General features: G+C 51.2%; 3 protein-coding genes across 6 annotated transcripts in view; all 3 read right to left on the bottom strand.

Annotated features, from left to right (window-relative positions):
• Positions 1 to 62: 62 nt before the first annotated feature.
• P3h3 (prolyl 3-hydroxylase 3) lies at positions 63 to 12,137 on the bottom strand. The gene is given in 16 exon segments (XM_047548299.1): positions 63 to 230; positions 388 to 420; positions 423 to 530; positions 2,563 to 2,638; positions 2,747 to 2,864; positions 3,106 to 3,256; positions 3,512 to 3,613; positions 6,337 to 6,461; positions 6,583 to 6,650; positions 6,769 to 6,821; positions 8,280 to 8,369; positions 8,853 to 8,989; positions 9,485 to 9,616; positions 9,707 to 9,908; positions 10,266 to 10,418; positions 11,381 to 12,137. Coding segments are annotated over 16 exon segments (2,208 nt in total). The 5' UTR covers positions 11,876 to 12,137; the 3' UTR covers positions 63 to 65.
• Gpr162 (G protein-coupled receptor 162) lies at positions 10,286 to 18,743 on the bottom strand. Its single transcript, XM_047548300.1, has 6 exons — positions 18,654 to 18,743; positions 15,828 to 17,122; positions 14,692 to 14,881; positions 14,009 to 14,166; positions 12,520 to 13,450; positions 10,286 to 10,418 (listed from the first exon to the last, which is right to left on the bottom strand). The coding sequence occupies exons 2-5, from the start codon at positions 16,692 to 16,694 to the stop codon at positions 12,899 to 12,901; spliced, it is 1,767 nt and encodes a 588-aa protein (XP_047404256.1). The 5' UTR covers positions 16,695 to 17,122; positions 18,654 to 18,743; the 3' UTR covers positions 10,286 to 10,418; positions 12,520 to 12,898.
• A 956-nt stretch (positions 18,744 to 19,699) lies between these two features.
• The window catches only part of Cd4 (CD4 molecule), a 33,219-nt gene continuing 26,502 nt past the window's right edge, over positions 19,700 to 26,416 (bottom strand). The window contains exons 4-10 of one of the 4 annotated variants that reach the window (XM_047549941.1): positions 26,181 to 26,339; positions 25,500 to 25,733; positions 24,101 to 24,436; positions 22,908 to 23,108; positions 22,238 to 22,362; positions 21,862 to 22,011; positions 19,700 to 21,238 (exon numbers count right to left, since the gene is read on the bottom strand). In XM_047549941.1, the coding sequence (XP_047405897.1) occupies positions 21,901 to 22,011; positions 22,238 to 22,362; positions 22,908 to 23,108; positions 24,101 to 24,436; positions 25,500 to 25,733; positions 26,181 to 26,339 (1,166 nt within the window). In that variant the 3' untranslated portion in view covers positions 19,700 to 21,238; positions 21,862 to 21,900. The remainder of the gene's footprint in view (positions 21,239 to 21,861; positions 22,012 to 22,237; positions 22,363 to 22,907; positions 23,109 to 24,100; positions 24,437 to 25,499; positions 25,734 to 26,180; positions 26,340 to 26,416) is intronic. The other 3 variants (XM_047549942.1, XM_047549943.1, XM_047549945.1) reach the window with 3 other exon arrangements.

The raw sequence follows: 26,416 nt of genomic DNA, 5'->3' as shown, positions 1-26,416 counted from the left end.
GGAGCTTCTCTTGGGTCCTTTCACAAGTTAAGTGTTCAACATCCCCAAGGAGCAGGCTCAGTCACTCACAGCTCCTCTCGAACCCGAGGTGGCTTCCCAGTTTTGTCTTGGACTCTCTGAAGCTTTCGACTAGGGGGTTCTGGGGAAGGGTTTCTGTTGGGCATTTCTTCCTCTTCCTCTTCCTCCTCCTCCTCTGACTCCTGTAGCAGTTCTTTGGCTTCTGTCCATTCCTGGGGGATGGGGAGGACAGTCTGACCCAATCCCCTGCATCTACCTTCCCTGGGCCATCTCAACTCTATCTCACCCACCTGAGAGCCTCCTCAGTGGCTGCCTGCCCACCCTTCACTGCCCAGGAGAACATTCTTTCCTACCCCCACTCCTCCTTACCTGCTCCCTGTGTTCAGGTGCCCATGTTGTGCCACAATGGCCAGGGCACAGCGTCTTCCCCGTGTCACAGCCCACACTCCATGGGGATTCTCCCCACCAGAGCTGAAGGCCACAAGACGTCCACAGCGAGGACGAACCTGAGCCTGCGGGTAGGGGTAGGGCAGATTCAGTTACAGGGATCAGCCCAGCCCTCTTAGGGAACTTGGCCCTCACTCCCTGAAGCAGGACAGGGACAGGGGGTTCAGAAGGTCAGCTCTCTTGTCCATCACTTTCCCCTCCTTCATTCGAGGACTGACTTGGGGCAAATGAGAAATAAGCCTTAACTTCAGGAGCAAAAATGACAGAAGTTGGAAGCCAAAGTGCAGTGACTTCTACTGAGGGTTTTCTGTTGGTTCCTCCCCTGGTGCCCTGATCATTCCTGCCCAACCCCTGGAGCCCAGGTTATGAAGCAATCGGAGGCTATGAATAAGGGTACCAGACTTAGGACAGAAGGAGACTGGGATTTTGGAGGCATTTTTCTACCCTCAAAGAAGGCCTGGATTATAGGTGGATAAGAAAGTAAGAAGGTGATTAAACAAGAATTAAAAACCTCTTTTCTCTTACACATTTCTAGGCCCTGGTATCTACCTAGAAATTTCCATGATCTAGGAATGGGAGGATAATATCATCTAACATTTATTCATTCATTATTTGGCAGTGCTGGAGATGGAACCCAGGGCCTTGTGCATGCCAAGCAATCATTCTACCACTGAGTTATATCCCCAGCCCCACCTAACATGTGCTAATTGTTTATTAGTACTAACTACTAGCTCATTCTTTTACATATATTATCTAAATCACTCCTTATTATCACCCTTAAAATAGGTACTATCAGGGACTGGGGATGTAGCTCAGTTGGTAGAGTGCTTGCCTAGCACACGCCCAAGGCCCTGTGTTCAATCCCCAGCACCACCACCAAAAAAAAAAAAAAAAAAAAAAAGAGGTACTATCAGATGAATTAGAGTTCAGTGGTAGAGCACTTGACTGGTACCCACACTGCAAAATAAGCAAGTAAATTGAAAAAGAAAAAAAGAAAAAATTGTATATATAAATATATAAAATTTTGTACCAGGGCACTGGTTTTTGTAACCCAAGGGCACTTAACCACTGAGCCACAGCCCCAGTCCTTTATTTGTCTTATTTTGAGACAGGGTCTCACTAAGTTGTTTCAGCCTTGCTAAGTTGCTGAGGCTGGCTTTAAACCTTCAACCCTCCTACCTCAGCCTCTGAGCCACTGGGATTACAGGCATGTGCCACAATACCTGTCTATAATGAAAAATTTAAAAATAAAGTAGGAAATATTATTATCATCTCTATTTAGAAACTGAACCTCAGAAAGGTTAAAAACCAAAATCTGAACTCTAGTCCAGGTGGCCCCAATATTGTGTTACAAGCCACCATGCTTGTCTTGCTATGGGAAGGAAGACTACTTTAATTTCTTCAAATTCCTAGGGACATGGAGTTCTTTTGTTGTTTGTTTGTACAGGGACTAAACACAGGGGTGCTTTAGCACTGAGCTACATCCTCAGCCCTTTTTATTTTCTGAGACAGGGTCTTGCTAAGTTGCTGAGGCTGGCCTTGAACTTGCGATCTTTCTGCGTCAGCTTTCTGAGTCTCTGGGATTATAGGTATGTATCACTGTACCCAGCTGGGGCATGGGATTCTGGAGGGAACCCTGTGTGCTTCACTCACACTCCCCCCTCTTTTTTTTTTTTTTTTTTTGAGACAGGGCCTCTATGTTGCCCAGGCTGCTCTCCAACTCTTGGGCTCAAGCAATCCTCTTGCCTCAGCCTCCTGAGCAGCTAGAACTATTGGTCTGCATCACTACACCTGGCTATATTCACCTTCTTTTAGGAGGTGCAGCAAACCCTGAAGGCAAGGCCTTGGGAGCAACTTAGAGATTTACTGGGGACACTCAATCAACCTCTGTGAGGAAAGCCCTGAACATAGCCAAGTGGCCAGGAGGACTGGAGAGGCGAGGAGAGAAAGGGTTAAGGTGGCCCCAGCCATTTCCCTGCATTTGCCTCTGGGAACCTTCTGTTTTGAATCTTGACCCTGCAGGTGCACCCTCTGTCGCACCCACTCCCCCACCTCCTCACTCCCTTACCCCCCACCCCACCAGACATACACACCTACCGTGACTGTGAGGGCATTCGGCTGTGTGAAGAATAAGTCCCCACCCTGGAAGTCATCATTGAGGTAGAGGAGTCCACTGGGGAGGGAAGAGGACAGGAGGCAGTGAGACCCCCACCCACACCCAGGCCTGCTGTGGAATGACCTTTGTGTGCCCACTTGCCTGCCTGGTGGAAGGGCCTCCCACCTGTAGTCTCGATAGGTGTAGGCTGGGGGCTCCCGCCAGCACTCTCCGGTGTCAGGGTCCAGGACACAATTGTCTGCATGCACTGGGTGACTCAGGTCCATGCGCTGCTCTTGCTCTCCTAGGACACAAAGGGAGCACAGGGAATGCCTCTGTGCTCCTGCCCATTCACCACCCCATGGACTCAAACCACCCACATGCACCCTGCAGCTCCTGGTGTCACAGTTGGGCAGAGAAGTCATCCTCTTCCTAGGCAGGGGAGTTGAGGTCTTTGTGAAGACAGAAACCCATGCAAGTTGGAGGTGATGAGCATGTTCAGGGCCTGAGGGTGGGGAGGCACAGTGGAGGTCCCTGGAAGTTACCTTCTATGGCACTACGGCATACCAGGTGGGTGAAGGAAAGATGCAGGGGCCGCTCTGGGGAGAAGTAGGCCTGGGTCAAGGTTCGCACACGCTCGCTCACCTCCAGAAGCAGCTTGGCGCCCTGACTGCCCACAGTCCCAGCCCGGGCCAACTGTAGCAGTAAAAAGGTAGTAAAGGAAGGAAGTAATGAATGGTGGTCCCAGTCCTAGCCACTGCTTTCTACCCATGGGTTTGGAGTGTCAGCAACCATCTCTGTCCATCAACTCCAATTGCTCATTCTATCAGCTCTGTGTCAACACCTCAGGTCCCAAGGTCTTAGAATACCCAGAAGCTCAGCCCTGGGTGCCCGGCCTCCTGCATACTGTCTTCTCCAGTCTTCTCCAGAGTCATGGGTGCCTCTGCTCACCTGTGCAGCCTTGAGCACTGTGAGTCCCTCAAAGTGTTCATGGGGGGTGTGAGGGGAGCGGCGACCACGGTAGCCAGACCTGGCTCCGGCCCCAGCTGCGTCCTAGATAGAGAGGGAGCTCATTGTGGAGTCACTCCCCACAGCCCACCCCCTGCCAACAGGGCTACCAGACCTTCCCTCTGGCCTTCTCACTCCCTGGAGCTCCTATTGTTCCCTGTGGTTCCTTTCTCTGAGCTGCTGCCCTTTTCCAGAGAATGATGTCATTATGGTTGTCTGGACTATCATTCCCTGGGAAAAGTCTGGAATCCCACTTACCAAGAGGACTATGTGTGCACACAACTCTGGAGAGCTTCCTACAGCAGGGAAGGGGCTTCTGAGAAGGTAAGGATAGCTGAGAAGAGAAGCAGAGCTGTGGACTAGGGCAGAAAGGGCTTGAACACTCATCCATGATAAGCTGAGAATAGAGAGGTCTTCCTGGAAATGGAACCCTAATAGGAAGGCTAGGTCCTGGGAGGAAGCTGAGTTGGGGTGGAAGACAGTATTGGCCCCTTCCCATTTGATATTTTCTTGGAGAAATTATGATCTTCATTGCATCTTGACTCTGAGTCCTAATTACCCACCCACCTATTATTCAGTGCATGACCTGTAGGTCACCCACTATTTGGATGTCCAATGCTGGAATTGTTCACTTTTCTGACATGTTTTTCTGTCTTCTTTTTGGATCTCAGTTTAAGTACCACAACCTAGTTACCCCAGCATTCAAATCTCATCTCTGAGAGACCACCTAGTCACTCAACCTTCTATTTTTATTTGTTGGTGCCGGGGATAGAACCCAGGGTCTCACAGATGCTAGGCAAGTGATATTTTACTGAGCTACATCCCCAGTCCAAACCTTTTTTTTTTTTTTTGAGGGAGGGGGGTAACTGGAAATTGAACCCAGAGAGCTTTACTACTGAGCTACATCCTTTTTCTTTTTTTTATTTTAAGACAGGGTCTTGCCCAGATGCAGTGGCCTGTAATACCAGCAGCTCGGAAGGCTAAAGCAGGAGGATCACAAGTTCAAGTCAGACTCAGCAACTTAACAAGGCCCCAAGCAAGTTAGCGAGACCCTGTCTCAAAATTAAAAAGAATAACCACAATAAATAAAATGAAATAAAATAATAAAAAGGGCTGGGAAGTTGAGCGTGATGGTGTACACCTGTAATCCCAGCGGCTCGAGAGGCTGAGGCAGGAAAATTGGGAGTTCAAAGCCAGCCTCAGCAACAACAAGAAGCTAAGCAACTTGGTGAGACCCTGTCACTAAATTAAAATACAAAATAGGGCTGAGGATGGGGCTCAGTGGTTGAGTGCCCCTGGGGTCAATCCCTCACACCAAGAAAAAAAGAAAGAAAAAAAAAAAAAAAAAAAACAGATAGGGTCTTGCTAAGTTGCTGAGGCTGGTCTCAAATAATACAATTATCCTGCCTCAGCCTCCTGAGTTTCTGGGATTAAATCATGTGCCCCATGCCTGGTGCAAACCTTCTATTTTTATGTTCATTCATTCAACACATTTATACTGAGCTCCTGTTATGTATCAGTCACTATTCTAGGCACTGGGGACAGAAATGTGAATAAGAAAAGGTCCCTGCTCTCATAGGATTTATATTTTGATAAAATAAATAAATAAGTAAATAAATGAACAAACCAGATAAATTCAGGGCATAAGTGCTACGAAGAAAATTAGAACAGTTACAACATTGAGATTGCTCAGGCAGGGTTGGGGAAGAGCTAACTGAAGAGGTGACATCTAAATTGAAATCAAATAATAAAAAGGAACTATTTGAATGTCTGAAGGAAAATGTTACAGACAGAGGAAACAGCAAGTGCAAAGGTCCTGAAGCCAGAATGAGTTAAGTGTGATCAAGAACAGAATGTAGGTCTGACACTTGGCGGTTGTCTTTGACTCCCTCGTCTCATCACCTTGCACACAGATGTAGTCCTTACTTAACCTCTCTATAGCTGATGTTCTGAACATTTCTTTCCTGTTCTCCCTTCATTCTATTGAAATGAAGACCTAAGGCAGTGGCACTCTACTCACTCCAGAAGTTTCCCTAGTTTTTCTCCCATTGCATTCTACACATCACCACTAGAGAGCTCTACTGATTCTACAAAATGCTGACGCCAGAAACTGTACTTGGAAGTTCTATAGGAACACTAAAGTCAACCTCTGATATCCTTTAGCAGCTGTCCGCCACCCAACAATAAAGCCCAAACTCCCTGCTAGCGGGCAGAAGGTCCTCACTGTCCTTGGGTCTTCACCTTTGGCTCTTTCCCTCTTCCCTGTACCACCTCTTGATAATATATAACCTGATGATAATAGCAACAGCTAGCACTAAGGTTTATTTTTCTTTTTCTCTTCCTTTTTCTTTTTTTATACTGGGGATTAAGTCCAGGGGCAGGGACACTTAACCACTGAGCTACATTTCCAACCCTTTTACGTTTTATTTTGAGACAGGGTCTTGCTAAGTTGCTGAGGCTGGCCTCAAACTTGCAATCCTCCTGCCTCAGCCTCCTGAGTAGCTGGGATTACAGGTGTGAGCCACTGCACTAGGCTGCCTTTGTGTGTTTCTTTTGTTCTTCCTATCAATTTCTGACCAAATTCCTTTTTAAAAAACTTCCACCTCATATCAGGGGTACCTTTTACCACTGGAGAGGCAGTCACAAGCACAGTCTCCAGTGGAGAATCAGGATAAGCCAAACAAGGGATGGGGCAGGCCAAAAGCCAGGAAACAGGCAGCTGTGACTAAGATTCCTAACTAGCAGGCTGCACTTATGGGCCTTCCTACCTTGGCCAGCTGTAGCAGCACCCCACACTCAGTTGGAGTGAGTAGCCCATCCAACACTGCTCTCTCTGATCCATTCAGCTGCCTAGCATCCTGGGTCAGAGTCACTCCCTCCAGGAGAAGGACATCTGGAAAGAAAGGGGACAGGGCACAGATCACTGAGGATCTCTGAGGGGCAGGTCCAGCAGCAGCTGGCAGCCCCCAGACCTACCCTCCAGGCTCCTGCCTCCTACCACCACAGGAACTTACCTTTCCAGTAGGTCAAGGGCTTTGGCTGTGGAGGCTCATGGTCCCAAGACCTCTTCTCTTGATCCTCTCTCAGGGGTGAAAGAATGCTCAGTGGGTGCACAGGACAGTCCAGACCCAGCCTCCCAGCGCCCCTTCCCTCTCCTTCCAGTCAATACCACGTGCCTCCCACCACAGAGCATCTCCTACCTGAGTTTTTCTCTAAGCCCCTCAGGGATGAGAGTTGCTGGGGTCCAAGGATCCTATGATAGTCAAGAAAAGTGCTATCACCAACCCAGTTCAGTCTCTGGTATACCTGAAATCAATCCAAACTATCACACTAAGGTCTTCCTGCTTCCAGAGAAGGCAGAAGCAGGAAAAACCCCAAACTCAATGTAAAGGCTACCTAATGTAGTGCCCTGGGCATTAGACCAAACTCTGTAATAATAACAACTTACACAGCACTTACTATCTGTCAGGTACCCTAAGAGCTTTATACATGGAAGTGGAACTTATCATTTAAGATTCACAATAATCTTATGAAACAAATAGTGCTAATGGGCCCATCTTTTAATTGTAGGCCCTGAGACACAGAGAGGTCAAGTAACATGCTTAAGATTAACACAGCAGGGTTGGAGTTGTGGCTCAGTTGTAGGGGGCTTGCTGGCATGTGTGAGGCACCGGGTTTGATTCTTGGCACCACATATAAATAAATTAATTAAATAAAGGCCCGTTGACAGCTAAAAAATATTTTTTTAAAAAAGATTAACATAGCTAGTAAATGACAGTAGGATTTAAACCAGCTTATTGCCCTTGCTTTTAGGCAACATCTGGAACATTGTTGTGTCTTGGGGTTATGGTTGTGCTATTGACATCACTGAGGACAGGGAAGGTGCTGAACCTCCTATACTGCACACAAGTCCCCCAGCAAAGAATTATTAGATCTAAAATGTACCTCCCCCACCCCCAGTGCTGGGGATTAAACCCAAGGCTTTGCATACAAGTACTCTACCACTAAGCTACATTCCAGTCCTCAAAGAGTCAATAGAGGCAGGTGTGGAGGTGTACACCTGTAATCCCAGCAGCTCGGGAGGTTGAGGCAGGAGGATTGTGAGTTCAAAGTCAGCCTCAGCAATAGCAAGGCACTAAGCAACTCAGTGAGACCCTGTCTCTAAATAAAATACAAAACAGGGCTGGGGATATGGCTCAGTGGTCAAGTGCCCCTAAACCCCAGTTACCTGTCCTCCCACCCCAAAAGTCAATAGTCAACTGATGTTCTATGGTAACATACCAGTCATAAATAACCTCCACCCTTCTCTATCCTCTCATAATGAGAAGGAGGGCAATGGAAGTGGTAGCAATGACACTTTCTATACTGTATATCAAATGATATGGCTTTAACAGTCCTTTGGGACAAGTGTGATTGATCATTCAATTTACAGGTAAGGAAACTGAGGCCAAGGCAAGTGGAACTTCAGAGCCTGTTTGTAGCACAGGAAGAACTGACACTTAGCCCTGCATGATCCCAAAGCTGCCCTTACTACAGGCACACCGTCTGTCCTTGGGAAAGTAGGACAACAGACTTCTCCAAGCCTCCTGGGGCTACGGAAAAGTGGGAGATGGTTGCAAACAGTAGTAACATATAAATGTAGGGTGTTACTGTTCCCTTCCTCCTGGGCAGTGCCACAGGGAAGGCTGGTCAGGAGAAGGGCATTACTCACAGGATCCTTGAAGCTGGTGCCCAGGTGCTCCATGGCATAGTAGAGCTGCCTTTTCTCCCCCAGTGATCGAAGGATGAAGCGCTGGATATCCTGAGGTGGGTGGAGGCAGACAAGAAGGGAAGTGAAGGCTGGAGGAGAACAGGGCCATCCCGGTTCCAGGGGAGGCCTGGAAGCCCCTTAAGCCCTTCATTGCTCCTCTTAACTTACGGGTTCAACTTTCTTCCCTCAGTGACTTCAGAGGTCTGGGTTCAAACTGGGAAGGAGTGTGTGTGTGTGTGTGTGTGTGTGTGTGTGTGTGTGTGTGTGATAGAGAGAGAGAATGCACACACAAGTGTAAGGAGGGGCAGGCAGGAGTGAGGAGTAAGAATAAGGGAAGAGAGTTGGGGGAACTGGACTCCAAAGCAGTCTAAAGTGGGGAGCAGGGAGTTGAAGCAGAAGTCAGATATTGGATTTGAGGTTCCCCCTAGTGGCTAGAGCACTTGGGTAGGAAGCCAGGATGGGGGGTGGTCCAGGTTACTTCTTGGGTCTATTTGTTTGACCTAAGGCTACCTTAAGTGCAGGGAGGGGAGTTACCTCTCTTGGTCCAAGTCCAGGTCTTGGCTCTCCCAACTGAGCCTGATACTGGGCCAGAGCTTTCTTGGCAGCCTCATCCTCCGGGTAGAAGAGCAGGACACTCAGGACATTTTCTATGGCCTGAGACAGATTCCCCACTGGAGACAGAGGAATGGAAGAGGGGAACAGAGACTGAGGACAACAGTGATCCTTGGTTAGGGCAGACAAAACATGCAGACAGAGACAGCTGCAGAAGGTGTTCTGCCAAGATCATCTGAACAACTCCAAGAGACCCCAGCCTGCCTGGCAGATATACCCACCTATCACTTCTTTTAGAAACTTACCCAAGCATACCTTTGCTGTCAGAGTTCAAAGAAGAGGAAGAAAAGAGAGAGCAAAGCGAGGTGAGAGGTAGCAAGGGTAGAAGGAGCCCTCTGAACCATCTCCTGAGCTTTTCACAATGATGCCAAAGAAGGAGAGCAAATTAAGAGTCCTCCTGAAGTGATGGTCCCAATGGGCCCTGACAGTGAAACTACAGATTCAAAGACAGATGGGACGGAGAGATGGGGCTCAGGATATCATCAGAGACAAATCTTGACTCTTGTCTGTTTCCAACCCCACTCACTCCCAGGGCCCACCCTTTCCCAACTGACCGTGAGCATGGGCTTCATGCAGACGTCTCAGCTGGCTAGGAAGGAAGTCATGGACAGGGAAGTTGCGACCAGGACGTGTGGCTATGTCTGCCACACAGCGCTGCCGGCACTGCAGGACCCGAATCCAGTGTCCTGCAAAAGACACATGTGAGCCATCTGGCTCCTGCCTGGTGCTCCCTGGCATCAATCCCCTCCTATACATAAGCAGTTTCCACCCCTTACCTGCAATGGCCTCATAGAGGCCTCCCTGGCTTCTGGCCCCTTCTTCCTCCTCTTCTCCTTCCTGCTGCTCCTCAGGCCCCTCACAGTCAGACCTACAGTTCTCCATCTGGGCCAAGCTGCCCTGCAGAGCCTCCTCCAGACTGGGCAAGGCCAGTCCTGCTTCTTGGTGCTCCAGTAGCTCCAGACCAGTGTCATAGGCTGCCTGTGTGGAAGAGGAGCAGTCACCTGAGATTCTGGGGAAGAAGGATACCAACCAAGAATGGGAAGTGGAAAGAAGGAGAGGGGTACTGGTCTCATTTGGGGAATGGACTCCCTGTGCCACTGTACCTTGGGGAAGAACAGTCATTAGTCTCAGAATCAGAATATTAGAAAATCAGACATTAGTGACCACCAAGGAGGGAAACTAAGTTCTTGGGAAGGACTCTTCATCCAGGGCCACTAATGACCAGTACCCAGATCTCCTGATGCCCACGCTGCACTGGGTCACAATCCAGTGAGGCTTGTGTATCCAGCCAGTCAAAGGTTTGCTGCAAAACAGGGGTGGTGCTGAGGGCCTCACCCAGTGTGGGGGTGTCTCCAGGTCCCGGAAGTTTTGAGGCCTAACCCCAGACATTCGTCTGTACTTAGCCATGTCCTCCCGCATCTGCAGGTGCGTTGGGTTTGCTACAAAGAAGGTGTGTGCTGCAGCTGCTGCCAGATCCAACTTCTTCATCTGAGAATCCAGAAGGAAGGGGGCGTCAGAGCCCAGAAGCGGGGGTGTCAGACCACTACTTCCTGGACAGCCTCCCTACTCCAGACACATACTCTAGGACTGCCTGAGAGCTTTATGAAACCCTGGCCCATCAGGGTTGCCCCACCCCCAAACCTGCAGACCCCCAGAAACCCAAATATTGAGACTCTCAGGAGACTGATATTTAAAGAAAAGGGGGGTCCGAAAACTTTGGAGTGGGTGGCATACAGACAAAGGGAACTTGGTCTCAGTTTGGGTGACAAGGTAGAAGTGATGACTAAGGGAGGTGGGGAAGTGAAAGAGACTTGAGCCATTAGCAAAACCCGTAGGTCTCTAGGACCCTGAGCTGAGGGAACCAACGCCCCCGCCTCCCCCAGCCACGTAGGCATCAGCTACTCTCCTGGTGGCTGCTGCGCAGTGTCCACTGGCAGTACCCCAGAGGCCGACTTCAGGCGGTCACAGTCTTGCCTCTGTCCTCTAACCTTTGGAAGCTCCCTCCTACTTCCAGCAAAGGCTCACACTCAACCCACCCCCACTGCCACCAACCACACACACATATTCACACTTCCCATCCTTTGGCCGGTTTCGCCCCCACGCCTCTGCTACTCATTTCTAAAAAAGCCGCACTCACCCCCATGTAGATCTCAATAAGGCCTACTAAACTACAAGTACAGACCTATTCCCTTCATCTTCGATCCATTCCCACCCGGTCTCATGACCTCTCCATCCTCAATCCAACTTGGCTCTCACACTTCCTAGGCTGTCCTTCTGGAACCTTCATAGGTCCTTGCCATAGTTTTGAGGGACCTACTCAAAGGTCGAGGTCCTTTGTGCGACCCCACAGCCCCACCCAGAGTTAAAGCAGCTATCAATCCGCCCTCTCCTGGTCAGCTCCAAGTAGGACAGAAACTTCGGTAGGGGTAGGACCCTCGCGGCTCCCGCACCTGGTAGTAGGCCCTCTGCAGGTAGTTGTAGGGCTCCCGTCTGCGGAAGGCGTCCCGGAGCGTGCTCCCCACGCGGAGCCGCGCCGCGCCCCCGGGGCCCAACCTCCGTGCAGTGCACTGGGTGAGGCATTCTGCGCGGCGGAGGGCGGCGCGGAGGAGCAGCGGCTCCCAGGACTCCTGTGTGCGTCCCCGCCCGGAGTCAGGCTCCGGGGCGCCGAGAAGCTGGGCGGGGAGCGCGGCGCTCGGCTCCGCCGCACAGCTGGCCCCACAGTCCCGCCGCGCGCGGCCCAGAGCCGCCTGGCTCCGCAGCGCCTCCCGCAGCAGCGCCACCGCCGGCGCCCAAGCCCCTGCCGCGTAGGCACGCAGCCCATCGGCGTAGAGCAAGTCGGGGGCCTGGGGAGGCGCCCCCGGGGCAAGCGGGGCCAGGCCGGGGGGCTCTGGGGACCCCGGGGGAGGTAGCAGTAGCAGTAGCAGCAGCCGGAGGAGCCGAAGCATGGTGCTGGAGCCGCCGGCAGCCGCGAGGGAGGGAGAGGAAAGGGGGAAAGGAGGAGGGAGGGGAAGGAAGGAGAGATGAGAGGAGGAGGGAGAGGAAGAGAGAAAGAATGAGTGAGGCCAAGGAGACTTGATGGGGCAGAGGCCGGTCAGTGGAGGAGGCCGGTGAGAGACACGGAGAGATAAGTGAGGAGTGGGGAGCAGGTCTTTAAGAATAGTGGGTCTGGTGTAGGTGAAAGAGGGAAAATGGAGAGAAGAGCAGAATGGGGGAACTGGAGCCGGTCTGGTGCCTCCTGTTGGAGGACCGGGTGATGCCACCTTTCTGGCTCAGGGTGTGGGGGGTACTTGGAGCTGTATTCTCAGTTATTATATCCAGGAAAGGGAGTGTGGACACCTCTCACACTCTCATGTACCAACCCACCCCTTTGGAGAAAAAGCTTTAGAATGCAGCCTGGAGGAGGATAACTCCAGGCCTGGGACACCAACTCAGGCCCAAACCTTTATTGCCCAGGTGAGCCCCTAGATGTATTTGGGGGAACAGATAGGTTGGGGCATTAGGGATAGATCCACACTCTAAAACCACCTTCACAAATCTGAACAAAGATCCTTTATACCCCAGACCAACAACCTCAAGTGTCTCTCAGTACCGTTCTGGTGCCTTTTTCTGCTATGTCCGAATGTTGGAGCTTGTGTGATGATTTCTCCATGTGTCTTTCTGTACTTCTGTCCCCTGCTACTGCACTCCGTGCCCTACCCCACCCCCAGCTTCTGACCATACCCTTTGCCCCCACAGTACACTGGCACTGAAGTTTCCATGGCAACACTTCAGACTTTAATACATTTTGCTAGGGATGATGGAAGGTGAGTAGGGCATCTGGTCACTTTGATGGGAGACAGCAGGGGCTTCAGAGACCCAGATCTAGCGCCCCTCTCCCCAGAGTCTGGAGGCAGCTGCCCTTGGCTTAGGACCAGAATGAGGTGTACCCACCCTGGCCCCTTTCCTGAGTCCAGCAGGCCCACATGGGCTCACAGGGTCAGCTGGGGGAAGATGGGGTTGCCTGGGCCCCAGGGTTTTCCCCAAGCCCTTGCACTCCCCTCACTCCCTGTTAGGGAACATCGTCTCCCTGCACTTAGCCCCAAAGGAAGTCCAACCACTCTGGTGTCAGGGGACCCAAGGGAGAGTCGGCGGGGTGAGAGACCCAGTGGTCTAGGCCTGCGAGGAGAGGATCCTGGAGAGGCAGTTGGAGATGGCAGAGGTGTTTCATCAATGAAGGTGGTGATCTCCTCACGGAAGAAGCCAGGACCTCGTGGGGGTCCCCCACCTGATCCCAACACCCCACTTTCCAGGAACTGGCGAAGGCTGGCCAGTCCTCCACCTTCAGCCCCTTCCTCATCCTCTTCATCCTCCAGCCTGTGTCTTTGTCCCAGGTATTCAGGAGGACCCCCAAGGGCCCGGCTCTGGGCTGGGAGGATTCGGATGTCATCAGAGGATGACCACTTGTGCAAAAAGGAGCCTGGTGCCCGAGGGGTGGAGAAGATGTTGGTTTCATCATGGGACAGACGGCGGGACAAAGGGACCTGGGAAGAAGAGCAGGTGAGACCTGTAGGTGTTGCAGGAACAAAGGAAGATGGGGTTGCCTGGGCCCAAGCCCTTGCACGCCCCTCCCCAAGAACCAAAGTAGGTACTCCGCAAGATGGCTCCAACTTGTAAACATGGGTTTTATCTATGTTTCCTGAAATTAAATTCTGCCTTCTGATCTGTAAATACTGGAAACTATTCCCATTTTTGCAAATTTGATTTCTGAGTTCTGGTATATAGCCATTATTCAAATTTAAAATGCCTCTAATTTTAATGCCAACAAAATTGGTTGTAATCAAAGTTTAAAATAAAAATTTGCCCCCCCCCCATTTAAAATAAAAATAGATGGCGCCACCTTCTTCAACTTCAAAACTTTTGCTTCAGTGGGAAAACCTGGTTCGGACAGATCTGAGGGAAACTTTCTTCCCATACCTTTCTTTCACCTGCCTTTTAGGGTACCCTGCAGTCAAAGGAGTAAGGAATAGGGGTCTAGGTAACAAAAACTGGAGAAAAGTGTAGTGGGGAACCAGTAGCAGGTGGGACCTCCATTTCCCCACCTGTAAGTAGTGTACTCTTTCCAGAGGGGGGAAAAGCATGTGCCGTCCAGGAAGCAGCTTCACTTGAGTGGGGTCTCGACCCCCTGGTCCTGTGGCCCCATTAGCATCAAAGCGAACTTTGCACACCCGGCCATCTGTATAGTCATCACAGCCCCCATCTAGGAGAGAAAAGGGGCAGAGTTATAGGCACAGAACACTCACCCTGTCCTGAAGTCCCAGGGAACCTTTAGTCTGTAAGTTCTAAGAAGACTTGGAAAGTGGCTTGCATTTGTTGCATTCACTGCCAAATCCCTAGTGCTTCATACCTATAGACCTACTTATTGAAATTTACCTGTCCTCCTCCAAAAACTGTCCCAGAACTGGGAATCTCTTCCAGGAACTTTATCTTTCCTTTAGTACCATAGCTTTTACATTAGGACTGGGAACTGTTTCTCAGGCACTTCCCCTGGAGTAGGGGGCAGACCTGGGCAGTGTGGGCTACTAGAGGGGTGCCCAGGTCCAGTGAAGGGAGCCCACAGTGCATAAAGAAGCCATGAGTGGCAGAATGCATGATTAGGCAAAGGGGACTCCCCCACCCCGGGGGGCGGCACAGGCTCCATCCAGCAGGGGGCGCTCCAGGCAGTAGAAAGGGCAGAAAAAAGAAAAGATGTCCAGGAAAGCAAAAGCCGGGCCCCTCCTCTGACCCTCATCTCCATCCTCCTCAGACATGATAGCCACGCACTGCTCCCACACTGTGCGCACATCCGCACGGTATCGCTCACAGGACCAGATGAAGGAGGGCAGCAGCAGCGTCTGTGCCATGGAGCACCACAGCACAGCCAGCACCATCCATGGGGGAGCCGAGTCTGACTTCAGTGAAAAGAAGCTCACCACCTGGTGGGGGGATGGGGGAAGAGGATTAGAACCTAGAGCTGAGAGGGCGTACCTGATTTGGATATCCCCAGTGCAGTTGGTGGGCAAGAGGTCAGGAAGAGATGTCTGTCCTTGTGAATGGACAGAGCGAAGTTGGAAGTGAAGGTGGAGTGAACAAGAGGGGAAAGAATCAACTCAGTGGAAGGTCATGGGGGAGTGCTGCAGACAGAGCCCTGGGGTCAGGAGGGAGAGAAACAGAGATGGTGTAGGAAATTTGAAGATGGAGAGAAATCCAGGAACAGGGACTGGCTGGGGTGGTGGGGTGAGCCCTAGGGGGTTTTGTGCATGAGACTGTATGGTCTCCTGAGGGAGACCAAGGGAATAGAGATGGCTCTCAGCTGTTGAATAGGTTGAACAGTGGAGCTGCAGAAGAGCTGATGGAGCTGAAGGATAGGCAGTGAAATTGAAGGGTGGATAAGAGAATTGAATAGTGGGGACTAAAGAACAGGTGATAGAGCTGGGAGGTGGGAATTAGAAAATGAATGACAGAGATGGAGGATCACAAATGGATTGGGTGGCCGGCAATGCATTATAGGCAGTGTTGCATGCCTATAATTCCAGCACCTCAGGAAGTAAGGGAGGAGGATTGCAAATTTGAGGCCAGTCTCAGTGATTTAGTAAGACCCTAAACAACTTAGTAAGTCTCTGTCTCAAAATAAGAAGGGCTGGGAATGTAGCTCAGTAGCAAATTTGCCCTGGGTTCAATCCCCAGTACCAAAAACAAATTGAAACAAACAAACAAACAAAAAAAAAACAATGAATTTGGGGACAGATAGAGAAGAGGTAGATGAATGATGGACCTGGAGAGAGATAATGAAACTGCTGCATGACTAATGAAGTTGAAGGTCAGATGTTGGTGCTGGGGACTGGATATTAGGGAGAACAGGTCAGAGGACACTAATCTCACCAAGATGGGCACCCCTGTGAGTGAGTCATAGAGAAAGACGATAGCGCTGACCAGGTTGGTGACTTGCAGGGATGTCTTGGCAGACTCGGAGCCATCCAAAGAGGATCGACGCTTCCCTCGGGTATCCTCCACCACGATGGCTGGCACCTCAAAAGTTGGCCGGGTACCCAATCCCCCTGGCCCACCCGCCTTGGCGCCCCCACTACCCCCTGCTCTCCGGGCCTGTTGAGCCCTCCGAGGCCGAGCCCACAGCGTCTGGTAGAAGGTGATAGCCACACAAACCAGTCCCATGACAATGCCCCCAAGTAGCAAGAGGCTGAAGCAGACGCCAAAGCCGAGGCCAATCTTGGAGACTATGAACTGGCAGCCTCGGGCGTAGTAGCGTTCGCCATTGTTATGCCAGCCAATGGAGGGCAGTGTGGAGAGGATGAAGCTGACCATCCAGATACCCATGACAGCATGCAGCGCCTGCTTCTTGGCATTGCTGAGACGGTAGTTGACAGGCCAACGCACCATCCACATGCGATGGTAGGAGAGCGAGGCAACTGTGAAGCAGGTGGCCAGGGCCAGTGTGTAGTAGGTGGACACAAAGACCTTGCAGATGCTCTCGTTCCAGTCATAATCAGAGGAAGCCTGACGCCGTAGCTGCACCACGGCAAAGGTGGTGAGGGGCACAGCTGCCATAAGAATGTGTGTGCCCGCGAGGAAGCAGAGCAGCAACTCCAGTGGCTTGTGCTTCTGCTGCTTGGCTGAGATGCTGAGGATGATCCAGGCATTGGCCAGCAGTGCCAGGAGCCCACAGGCCAGCCAGGACAAGGCGTTTGAGCGCAGGGAGGCCTCCTCTGCCCCTGCCCCGCCCCGAGCCATCCTATCCTCAGCCCCCCACCCCCTTGAACTCCTGGGGGCGGGGGCTAGGTCTCACCCAGGAGCCCCACTCATACACACCCCCATGATGCCCACAATTCTTGCTATGTAGTCAGGCAGGCTGTCCCCAGGCCCACCCTACTACTCAGCATGGCATGACTGATCCACTTAAGATCAGGTGTGCAGGGCAGGAGAGGAGGCTGACATTCAGCAAAGGCAATCCTCAGCCTCCATGTTAGGCAGGGCCCTTCCTTAATATCCCTATTATTGATGGGGGAGGCAAGCTGGCTGCTTTCCCAACTATGAGGCTGGCTGGGGGACTCTGGTCCCCATGCTGAGACTTGCAGGTCTCTTTTCCTTCAGGTTCTTGATCAGTGAATCTTCTAGATGCCCCAAGGGGTTTGGGTGTGGGGCTCAGTCACCTGGACAAGCTGCAAGGGAAAGATGAAATGTGGGAGTGGGCAGAGTTTGAGACTAGGCTACTCTCTAACCGGCCTCCTGTGCCCCCAATAGTTTCATTTTCTTTAAACTAATGAAATGACTGATTACTATGGGTCAAGGGAGTGATTCAGAGCATTCCCCTGCCTTAAATTAGATGGCCAAATACCTCACATAGATATAAGCACCCATGCTTCCAGACTGCCAGGGAAAAAGGTATTCTTACTTTCCTATCTCCCATCCCTTTTTAGCTCCCCCACCCAACTTCAAGATTCCTTCCTATAATATCCCCTGCTCAGTACTACTCCACCCCTATCTTCATGTCCCTAAATCTCTCTTCAGAGATACCGATGGGAAACACATAACTTGTTTCTTCTTGGGAGTTTATAGTAGACCACTTCCCCTACCTGCCAGTTTCCTGGACCAGTGGTCTTGGTGTTCAGCCCTACTTCCCCAAGCTTGGATTATCACCCTCCAGTTACCCAGGGATCTGGGAAAATGGGAGAAAGGAGGCTGGGGTGGTGGTGGGGGAACCTGAAGGCGGGGAAACCACTGACATCAGAATTATCCAGAAATGGAAAGAGGGGGAACTAGAGAGAAGGAGGAGAGTTTGAGCAGAAAAGAAAGAGGGGGCAAAGTGGTAGTATCTGAAAATAGAAGGAGAAGCACAGAAGCCCCTGGAGAGGAGGCCATAGAAGGAGGAGGGGTAGGATGGAGGTAGGGAGCAGGGAATAGCTGAGAAGAAAAACCCGCTGCTCAATAAGGAACCCACTCCCACTGAGAGACCTGAGGCTTTCCTCCCCTGGCCCAGAGCCTCAGTTTCCCTCTGATGGAAAGGAGAATAGCCTGAGTTTAGTGAGGCTGAGCTTCAGTGTGCCTTGGAGAAGGGGCTAAGAGGAAATCAGGTGAAACCCCGAAGAGAGTGAAGGTGATAAAGATGGGCATAATGGCTTTGGGGCTATGAGATAAGACCGGGCACAACAGTGTCAGGGTTCATTTCCTGTGGAAGAAACTCAGACCCTTGCCCTCCTGAAGAGGTCCGAGTCCACCCCCATCTTTGTCTCTTTTCTGGAGCCCAGAACTCCCCAGTTGCCATGGCAATGGCCAGCCAGAAGGAGGTGGAGGGAATTGGTCAGGAGGCCCCCCCACTACCCTCTATAGTTTTGGACCCCTTCCCACACACCAACCCCCAGGCCCAGTTGGTGGGCTCAAGAAGATAGAGGTGGGGAGTCAGAGGGAGGCAGAGAGGCAGGCAGGATGTGAAGGGCAGAGAGAAGGAGGTGAAGGACAAAGAGATCAGAAGAAGGAAGGAGAAGGATCCTGGGGGCTCCGACGCCTACAGGGGTCCCTCGCCCTTCGCGGTGAAGGGGTAAGGTCAGGCGGCTCCTTCCTCCTTGTCATCCACCGCGTTCTCCAGGGCAGAAACAGCAGGTGGCTAGGGAGGAGGGGCGGACCAGAGGGGAGAGGAGGCAGCGTGGGGAAAGAGCAGAGGCGACGCGGGGGACGGGGCTGGGGTCGTCTTACCTCTGGTTGCGCCCAGCACTGCCGTGGAGACGCACTCTCGACGCGGCTCGCTCGGGCTCCCGCCGCCTGCCGGCTCCAGCTCGCCCGCCCTCCTCCTCCTTCCCTCCCTCCTTCGGGCCTCCCTCCCCCCAGCCCCGGCCTCTCCGGCTCAGCCCGCTGTTCACTCAATCTCTGCCCCTGTCAGCCCCTCCAGGTTCCGCTTTCCCGAGGTCATCCGGCCTGGTAGCCCGGGTTAGGGAACCGAAGGACAGCTTTCGGGTAGGGGGCGGCGAGGTTGGGGCGGGGAAACTGGACGGTGGTGAGTTGGAGGGGGAGGGGGAGGGGCAAGGAAGGCTCTGGAGGGAGGGGGCGAGAAGGATGGCGGGGAGCGGGCTTCATTGGTGAAATGGTTGGTGTCCTGCCCCCACCCCATCCCGGTTTTTCAACACGAACACAAGCCCAAAGAGGCAGCTGGTATTGTTGGGGACTGAGGAGCTAGCTGTTCAGGGAGGAGGCAGCTTGTGTCACTGTGTGCCACTGTGTGCCTCCTTGTGAAGGCTGTACCTTGGGTAGAGCTCAAAGGGGCATGGAATGGAGGCTGTTGGGAGCGAGGGTGCAAGCTGGGGCTGCTGGTGGAGTTGGGGGTGGGTGCAACACATATACTGCTTCCTCCTCCTGGAACACACACTTATGTTGGGGTACAAACCATTTGCCCACACACATTGCAGTTTCTTATAGTCCTTTCTCCCAACCACACATATAGACACCAGGGGAGCGCACATAAACCCTACATTCTCTCTGGAGCCTTGGCTTGTCACACACATGTAATTACAAAGTCTTAGTCACATATACTTTGGGTGGTTGAAGTGGGCAGTCAGCCTCTGGGGATTTTTCCCTCACCAGGGAAACTTCATTTCCTTCCTTCTGGGACAGGCCTGGCAACCTCCCCTCTGGATCTGATTCCAAAGATTCCTGTTCTCCAGAGAAGAAGGATCCTCCCCCTCCCCCTCTCTCCTGTGTGTGCTCGCATACACATACACACACACACACACACACAATCTTTTTTATAGTAATTTTATTGTATTTTATGTCAGCTCAGGACTGGGAGTAGGCACAAACAAACTAAGCTACAGGGAGCCTGGCAGCAATTAGGTGGTCTTCCTGTGGGAGGCAAGCTGCAAAGAAAAGGGGGAGAAAGGAAAAGAGATAAGGAGTAGGGACTGAGGGAGATGGTGAGAAAGGGAGAAAGGCATAGGAGGCTGGGGATCCTGAGAGAAATGGATCATGAAGGGAAGGAAGAATACATATAACCTCAACTTCCCCATCTCCTGAATGGTTTGTGGGGAGAAAAAAGGAGGGTACAAGAGGAGGACTGAGGCTCAGCATCATCGCCTTTCACAGGTGGTCCCCTCAGAGGGTTGCCCCAGACTAACGCCCTGCCTCCTCCCCACAGCACAGCTCACCTTCCTGATGGTTCTGAACATAGTGAGTGACAATTCCCTGGACATTCTTTCCCAAGGGCCTACACTCCCATCCAGTGTTCTGATTAATAAAACTGAAGGCATTGTCTTCTAGTAACAAGACCCCACCATCAGCAGGTGTTGAAAGAGGGGGTTTTAGGCAGGAAGACCTTCCCCTCATGTTTCTGAGCTCTGAGACAGGCCTTCCTGTGGGTGGTGTGCTCCTGTGGATCCAAAGGTGCATACTGGCTACCTCTAACTAGCCACTGCAGAGATCTGTGTGGTATTTGTCCTACATTAAGAAGCAGCAGTGATACAGGGTTTAGGAGACCTGGGTTAGTCCTGACTCCAGTACTTGCTGGCTATGGGGCCCTGGGGAGTCTTCTCACCTCTCTGGGTTTCTTTCTGGAAAACTGGAGATAATAGTCTTGGTTCTGTCACTACCAGTCTTATAGGGGTTTTGTAAGGGTCAAACTGAGGGTGTGAAAATGGTTTATAAACTAAGAAGTGCTCCTTAGGTATAAGGAATTGACTGTGGACTAGTGTTTTTGTGCATAGGTGTGCCCCAGGGCCTGTTTGGATCAAGGTAGAGCCCACATAGGGTGAGAAGCAAGCAACATGGGGCTATGGGGACTGGCTTCAGGATCCTTGGATTTGCATCTGTCCTTGATCAGCTGTGTGATATTGGGCAAGTCCCCACCCTCTTTGGTGCCTGGAGGGTCCTCGCCAGGACCAGCAGTCCTGTGCTGAATATTTCTAGACCCAGGCCTGCCCTCCATGCCAGGTAAGGCTGGTTCTTCTCACTACCCTGGGATCCAAGTGAACAGCTGGGGAGAAAATCCAGAAAAAGTAATTAAAAAAGGCTAAGATTTGGAAGAAAAGGAAATGGGGAAGAATGGCGTGGTTAAGCCTTGGTAAAGTTGAGAGCAAGACTCTGTCAATGGACCTGGGAACAAAAGAGGAGAAACAATGGACAGATGTGGAGGAAGAGAGCAAGAGGAGGCCAGAGGTGCTGGGATCTGCTACATTCATCTGGTCTGCAGGCCCAAGTCCACAGGAAATGCAGGGAAGACAGCTGAAGAGCATGTGCGTGGGAACTCCCAGGTTCTTGCATCTCAAGTGAGACTGTGAGTCTTCTGTAGCCTACTGGAGGAAAAAAGAATAAGGGGAATTGGGCTCCAAACACCTGTAATCCCAGTGGTTTGGGAGGCTGAGGCAGGAGGATTGTGAATTTAAAGGCAGCTTTGGCAACCCTAAGCAACTTATTCAGAAGCTGTCTCAAAATAAACATAAAAAGAGCTGGGGATGTGGCTCAGAGGTTAAGCGCCCCTGGGTTCAATCCCCAGTACCAAAAAAAAAAAAAAAAAAAAAAAAAAAAAAAAAGAATAAGGGAACCAGTCTGTCCCAGAGTCACTTTGTATTCTAGGATCTCCATAACTCCCAGACCCCACTTTTCTAGTATAGTGAAAGTCTCTGGGCATGATTGAATGGCCCACCCAGAAATGCCCCAGGTCTGCTGCCCTTTCACATCCACCCTTCACCTTCTGCTTCCTTCTTACCACCTTCACATCCCTTTGGGCCTTTTCTCATCTCTACCACCTCCCCTCAGCCTCTGTCTCCTCACCACCATCCCTCCTCCTCACCCCTCCCTTCTTTCTCTTCTTCTTCCTTGCTTTCTCCCCGGACTGCCCTCACCTTTCCTTCTCTCTCTCCTCTTCCTCCCTCTCTTCCTTCCCCTTCTCCCTTCTCCTACCATTTCTGATCCTTACTGGGAGCACTGGCAGGTCTTCTTCTCACTGAGGAGCCTCTTAATCTGAGACATCCGCTCTGCCTGGCGCTGTCCAGGAACAAGGAGGAGAGTCATGAGGGTCCCAGGCCTCCAGAAGGTAGGTACCCCTTGGAGGGGGGAGTGGGGAAAGCTGGGAGAGGAGAAGCAGTTATTGTGACTGAGACCATCTGTCATAGAATTGACTCTTTGCTCCTTCCTTTCTCTCCTTCTTCTTGGAATCTGGAACAGGGCCTGATTTGCCATGGGGGAACTCATGGGCTGGCCAGAAAAGGTCACACATGCAGGATGCCCTTGTACCAGCCTCAGGTGTTCAAGGGCCCAGTGGAGGTCAGAGGGAGTCATAGGGGCTTGCTTACCCTTCGGTGTCGGCACTTGACACAGCAGAAGATGCAGAGCCCAGTGAGGAGCATGAAGCTTAAGGTGCTCCCAATCACAGCAGCCAGGAACATTGACTGATGTGGGTTCAACCCTGTGGGTGAAACTGCAAGAGAAATGGGCACTCAGCACACCAACCACTATCAGAGGGTCACAGGGCCTGCTGGAGGGGAAGACTTGGGTCTGATGCCCAGGGCTGAGAGAGAGGATCAGGGTACACAGGGCTCTTGAAAGGGCTCGAGGGAGCAAAACTGGGAAGGGATTATATGTTTTAGAGACTACAGGGTATTTCAAAAAGCTAGAAGGAATGATCCAGACACTGTGCCTGTATGTGAGTATATGAGTGTACGTGAGCGGGGGGCGGTGTTTGTGTAGTTTGGAAGGAAGTCAAGGAGGCGTGTTCTTGGCAGGAGGCTCCATTCCTTGACTGCAAAGCTTAAGGAGGTGGGAATTTGGAAAGTACATGTAGGAACCTAGAGCCCAGGATCACACCCCACCTCACCTCTGTGTCTGCAGAACACCATACATATAACCCCTCCATCCTAGAGAAGTTGAAAGGGTGGGACACTGGGTGGTCTCTGCAAACCCCAGGAAGTTTCCACAGCAAGGAGGCCCAGGCTTGGTGTTAGGCCTTGGAATCTGGATCCTCACCATCAACCTGGAAATCCAGTAAGACCTTGTCCCCATCATTCAGTAGGCACTGCCACACCCCTGCCTTGGGGTTTGGTACCCGAATCTTCTTCTCCGGCTTTGAGACCTTAGCCTCCTGATTCTCTGGCTTCAAACGCAGCATCAGCTTGGGAGGGATGGGTCCCAGCACCTCACAGATCAAGTCATTCTGGTGAAAAGTCACTGTAGAGGAATAAGAGGCTGAGACCAGGAGTCCAGACTCTTCTGGGTTCCCAGCACTTTTAAGTTCTAAGGGAATTCAGTAGAACAATAAAGTGATCCTTCCCACTGGTAGCCTTCTTTATTCTTCTCAGACCACATTTCCATGTTGGTGTAAGAGAGAAAACAGACTTTAAAGTCCCAGTGGTCTTGGGTTTGAATCCAAGCCAGCTCTACTTCTTATCAGCTGTATGTCCCTGGGCAAGTTATTTAACAACTGAGCCTCAGAGGATAATTAAATGCATGAATACATGTAAAATGTTTGAATTGGCTTGGCATGCACTAAGCATCAAGTATTAGCCATTATTTTTTTTTTTTGGAGTTTTTTTGTTTGTTTTTTGTTGTGCTGGAGATTGAACCCAGGGCCTTGTGCTTACAAGGCAAGCCCTCTACCAACTGAGTTATATTCCCAACCCTGGAGTTATTATAGTAAGCTGAGGATTCAGAGAACTCAGTGTTGAGCTTGATGTTATCTTCATTACTTGTATACAAAGAAAAGATTGCTACCCTTATTAGAAAGATGAGAAAGATGGCCCACAGTGGTTAGGGGGCTTAGCCAGAGTCACAGAGGGCTAAGATCGGGCAGAAGCAGATCTAGACACCTGGTTGTTAGCCCATGTCCTTGGGAGATTCTCAGGGAAGCCACATCAGGCTGTCTCATGGATATTGGGAAAGGACATATGAATTCCAGTCTCTGTTCAAAAGCAGTCCAGGGTTGAAAGTGTAGCTTAGTGGTAGAACACTTGCTGAGCATGTACAGGGCCCTGGATTCTGTCCCAAGCACCAAAATCAAAAGGAACAAACATGCCAGCCCCAAACTCAAAAGGTTCTTGACCACTTCAACCAGGCAACCAGGGTCTATGGAGCCCCTTTTGGGACCTGACCAGCCTCAGAGGGCACCCTGGGTCAGCCCCTCCACTTCCTTCCCCTGACCTCTTCTCAGCCCAGTCCCTCACCATTCATCACCACCAGGTTCACTTTCTGATGCAGCTTTCCTTGATCAAGAGTCAGAGTCAGGTTTCCAGAGCCAGCATACTGAGGCAAGACCTGGGGCAGGATGAGGCGCAGTGGAAGGTTCTCAGCCATCTGGAGCACTGGGTCCTGGGTAACCGTTTGCACAGACACCTGCTTATTCTTCAAAGAGAAGGTGACCCAGGTCTTGGAGGAAGAAGACCTCTCTGCCTGCCACCTCAGCTCGCCGTTCAGGTTCTCATCTCCAACATTCAGTGGAAAAGAGAACTCCACCTGCTCCCCCACTTTCTTATAGACTGTGTTGAGGGTCTTCTGGAAACCTGGAGGTGGGAAGGGAGCAACCCTGGTTGAGGAGGAGATAGGAAAATGAGGGAGTGAAAGGTTGGTAGGCATGTGGCAGGGCAGCAAAGAAATGGAAGGGGACCAGGTAAGCCCACATATTGAGGTTGTCATGTCAGGTACTGAATTCCTTCTTGTTTCTCCTATTTTCCCTCCCATTCCATCATTCTCCTAGCATGTTCCTGCAGCAGATCATCTTCCCCTCCTTCTATAAGTCTTCATGGAACAGCCCAGCCATAGGGGTTAGGGGAGCTCTCCCTCCTCAGGACCCCAGGAGCCCAGAAACCATTTAGCCTATGCTCCTTAGGTGCATAAGTTATCACCCTTCACAGAATGAGGGCCAACATTTAAATAGGGTTTACTGTGTTCTAGGCACAGTCCTATAGGCATTATACGTATTCCCACCATGAGACTACAAAGTAGGGACTGGCACAGCTAGCATCAACCCATTTTACAGATGCAGACACTAAGGCATAGAGGTTCCATGCCTTGCTTGAGGACACATTGTTGTGGCAGTCAGGATTTAAATCAGAATCTGTGCACTAAATCACCACACTATACTGCCTATGTCACACAAGCACATAAGAATCTGGGGTAGGACGTATGTTTTGGGCTCTTGGTCTCCCCAAAATGTCTCACTCAGTATTATACATTTGCAATGCAGAAAGTCATTAGGGTTGGCTTGGTGGAGTTAATGTCCTTGAGTAGGAAGATTTGCCAACTTGGTAGGGGTTGGGACCTGGGACAACAAAGAAAATACATCCTTTTGCCACTCCTTTGAGGCCTCCTTCTGGGTCTCTGGGATCTCTCACATCCTTACATCCCCTATCCCTTCCTTCCCCTAGGTCTGCCATGCTCAGGGGTGACTGTAATTAGCTTACCGAGGAGGAGGGACCCAGTGTGTTACTCAGGACAGACCTTAGCCCTAGGGGAGTCTGGACCCACCCTCCAGCAGCAGAGCCAGCAGCTGGGCAGTGAGAATGACATGGGGCACCTGGGAGCCCCTTATCAAGGAGTACATGCAGGGAGCACCCCACTTCTTACCCAAAACCAAGATATTTATTTTGATCTCCAGCATCTTCTGGTCCTGGGAGATGATGCATGTCCAGGTGCCACTGTCCTGGAATCCCACATTGGGCACTGAAAGAGCCTTGCCCCCAGTGCTAATTTTGTTCCCTGGGTTCTTGAATTTCACTGAGGGTTTACTACCAGGGGGGAATTCCAAGGTCAGGTTCAGGCTTTGCCCCTGCAGCAGGCAGGTACCTGGGTTGGCAGTTACTGTGGGAGGAACAAATCATCTGTGTCACACACATACCATCCTCAAAGAAAAGGAAAGAATAGAAGAAACCAAAAATATCTCTCCATTGTCCCCTTTCTCAACATCACCTTTCCTCCCAACACCCTGCCACCGACCCCTGAGCCCAAGGCAAGACTTCCCCCTCCCCTCTCCCTCTTTCTCCATCTCATCCCCTTCCACATCTTCATCTTCTCCCTAGTCTCTCTCCATCCTTCCTTTGATTGCTTCCCTTTCTTTTATTTCCCTTTCTCTAGACCTTACTCCCTCCTTAACCTTGACCCAAGGCTTGAGGAGGGTTTGAGAAGACTCCATGAACAGTCTGATCCATTTGCAGACCATGAGGTGTCACCAAGTCAGGCCAGGGGTGAGAGTAGGGGAGAAAGGGAGATGGACTGTAGTTGTTTACATCCCAGGCCTGCCCCACTCACGTCTGAACACCTGCAATTCAACCTCTGTCTTCTTATTTTCCACTTCACAGATGTAGGTCGTTGAATCTTCCATCCTAAGTTTAGAGATGATAAGGGGAAAGGATCCTTGATCCCACTGGGATTTTTTTGAGTCAGTTCGATCATTCAGAAGGGAGAAACCTGTGAGTAGAAGCCATATAGAAGAGGTTGAGATGTCCTGGTGGCATGGCACCCCTGGGAGTAGTAGGTGCCTATAA

Source organism: Sciurus carolinensis, chromosome 4, assembly GCF_902686445.1.
Source record: "Sciurus carolinensis chromosome 4, mSciCar1.2, whole genome shotgun sequence".
Taxonomy (NCBI): domain Eukaryota; kingdom Metazoa; phylum Chordata; class Mammalia; order Rodentia; family Sciuridae; genus Sciurus; species Sciurus carolinensis.
The sequence above is the reverse complement of the archived record's forward strand: the minus strand, read 5'-3'. Positions and strand labels throughout refer to the sequence as shown.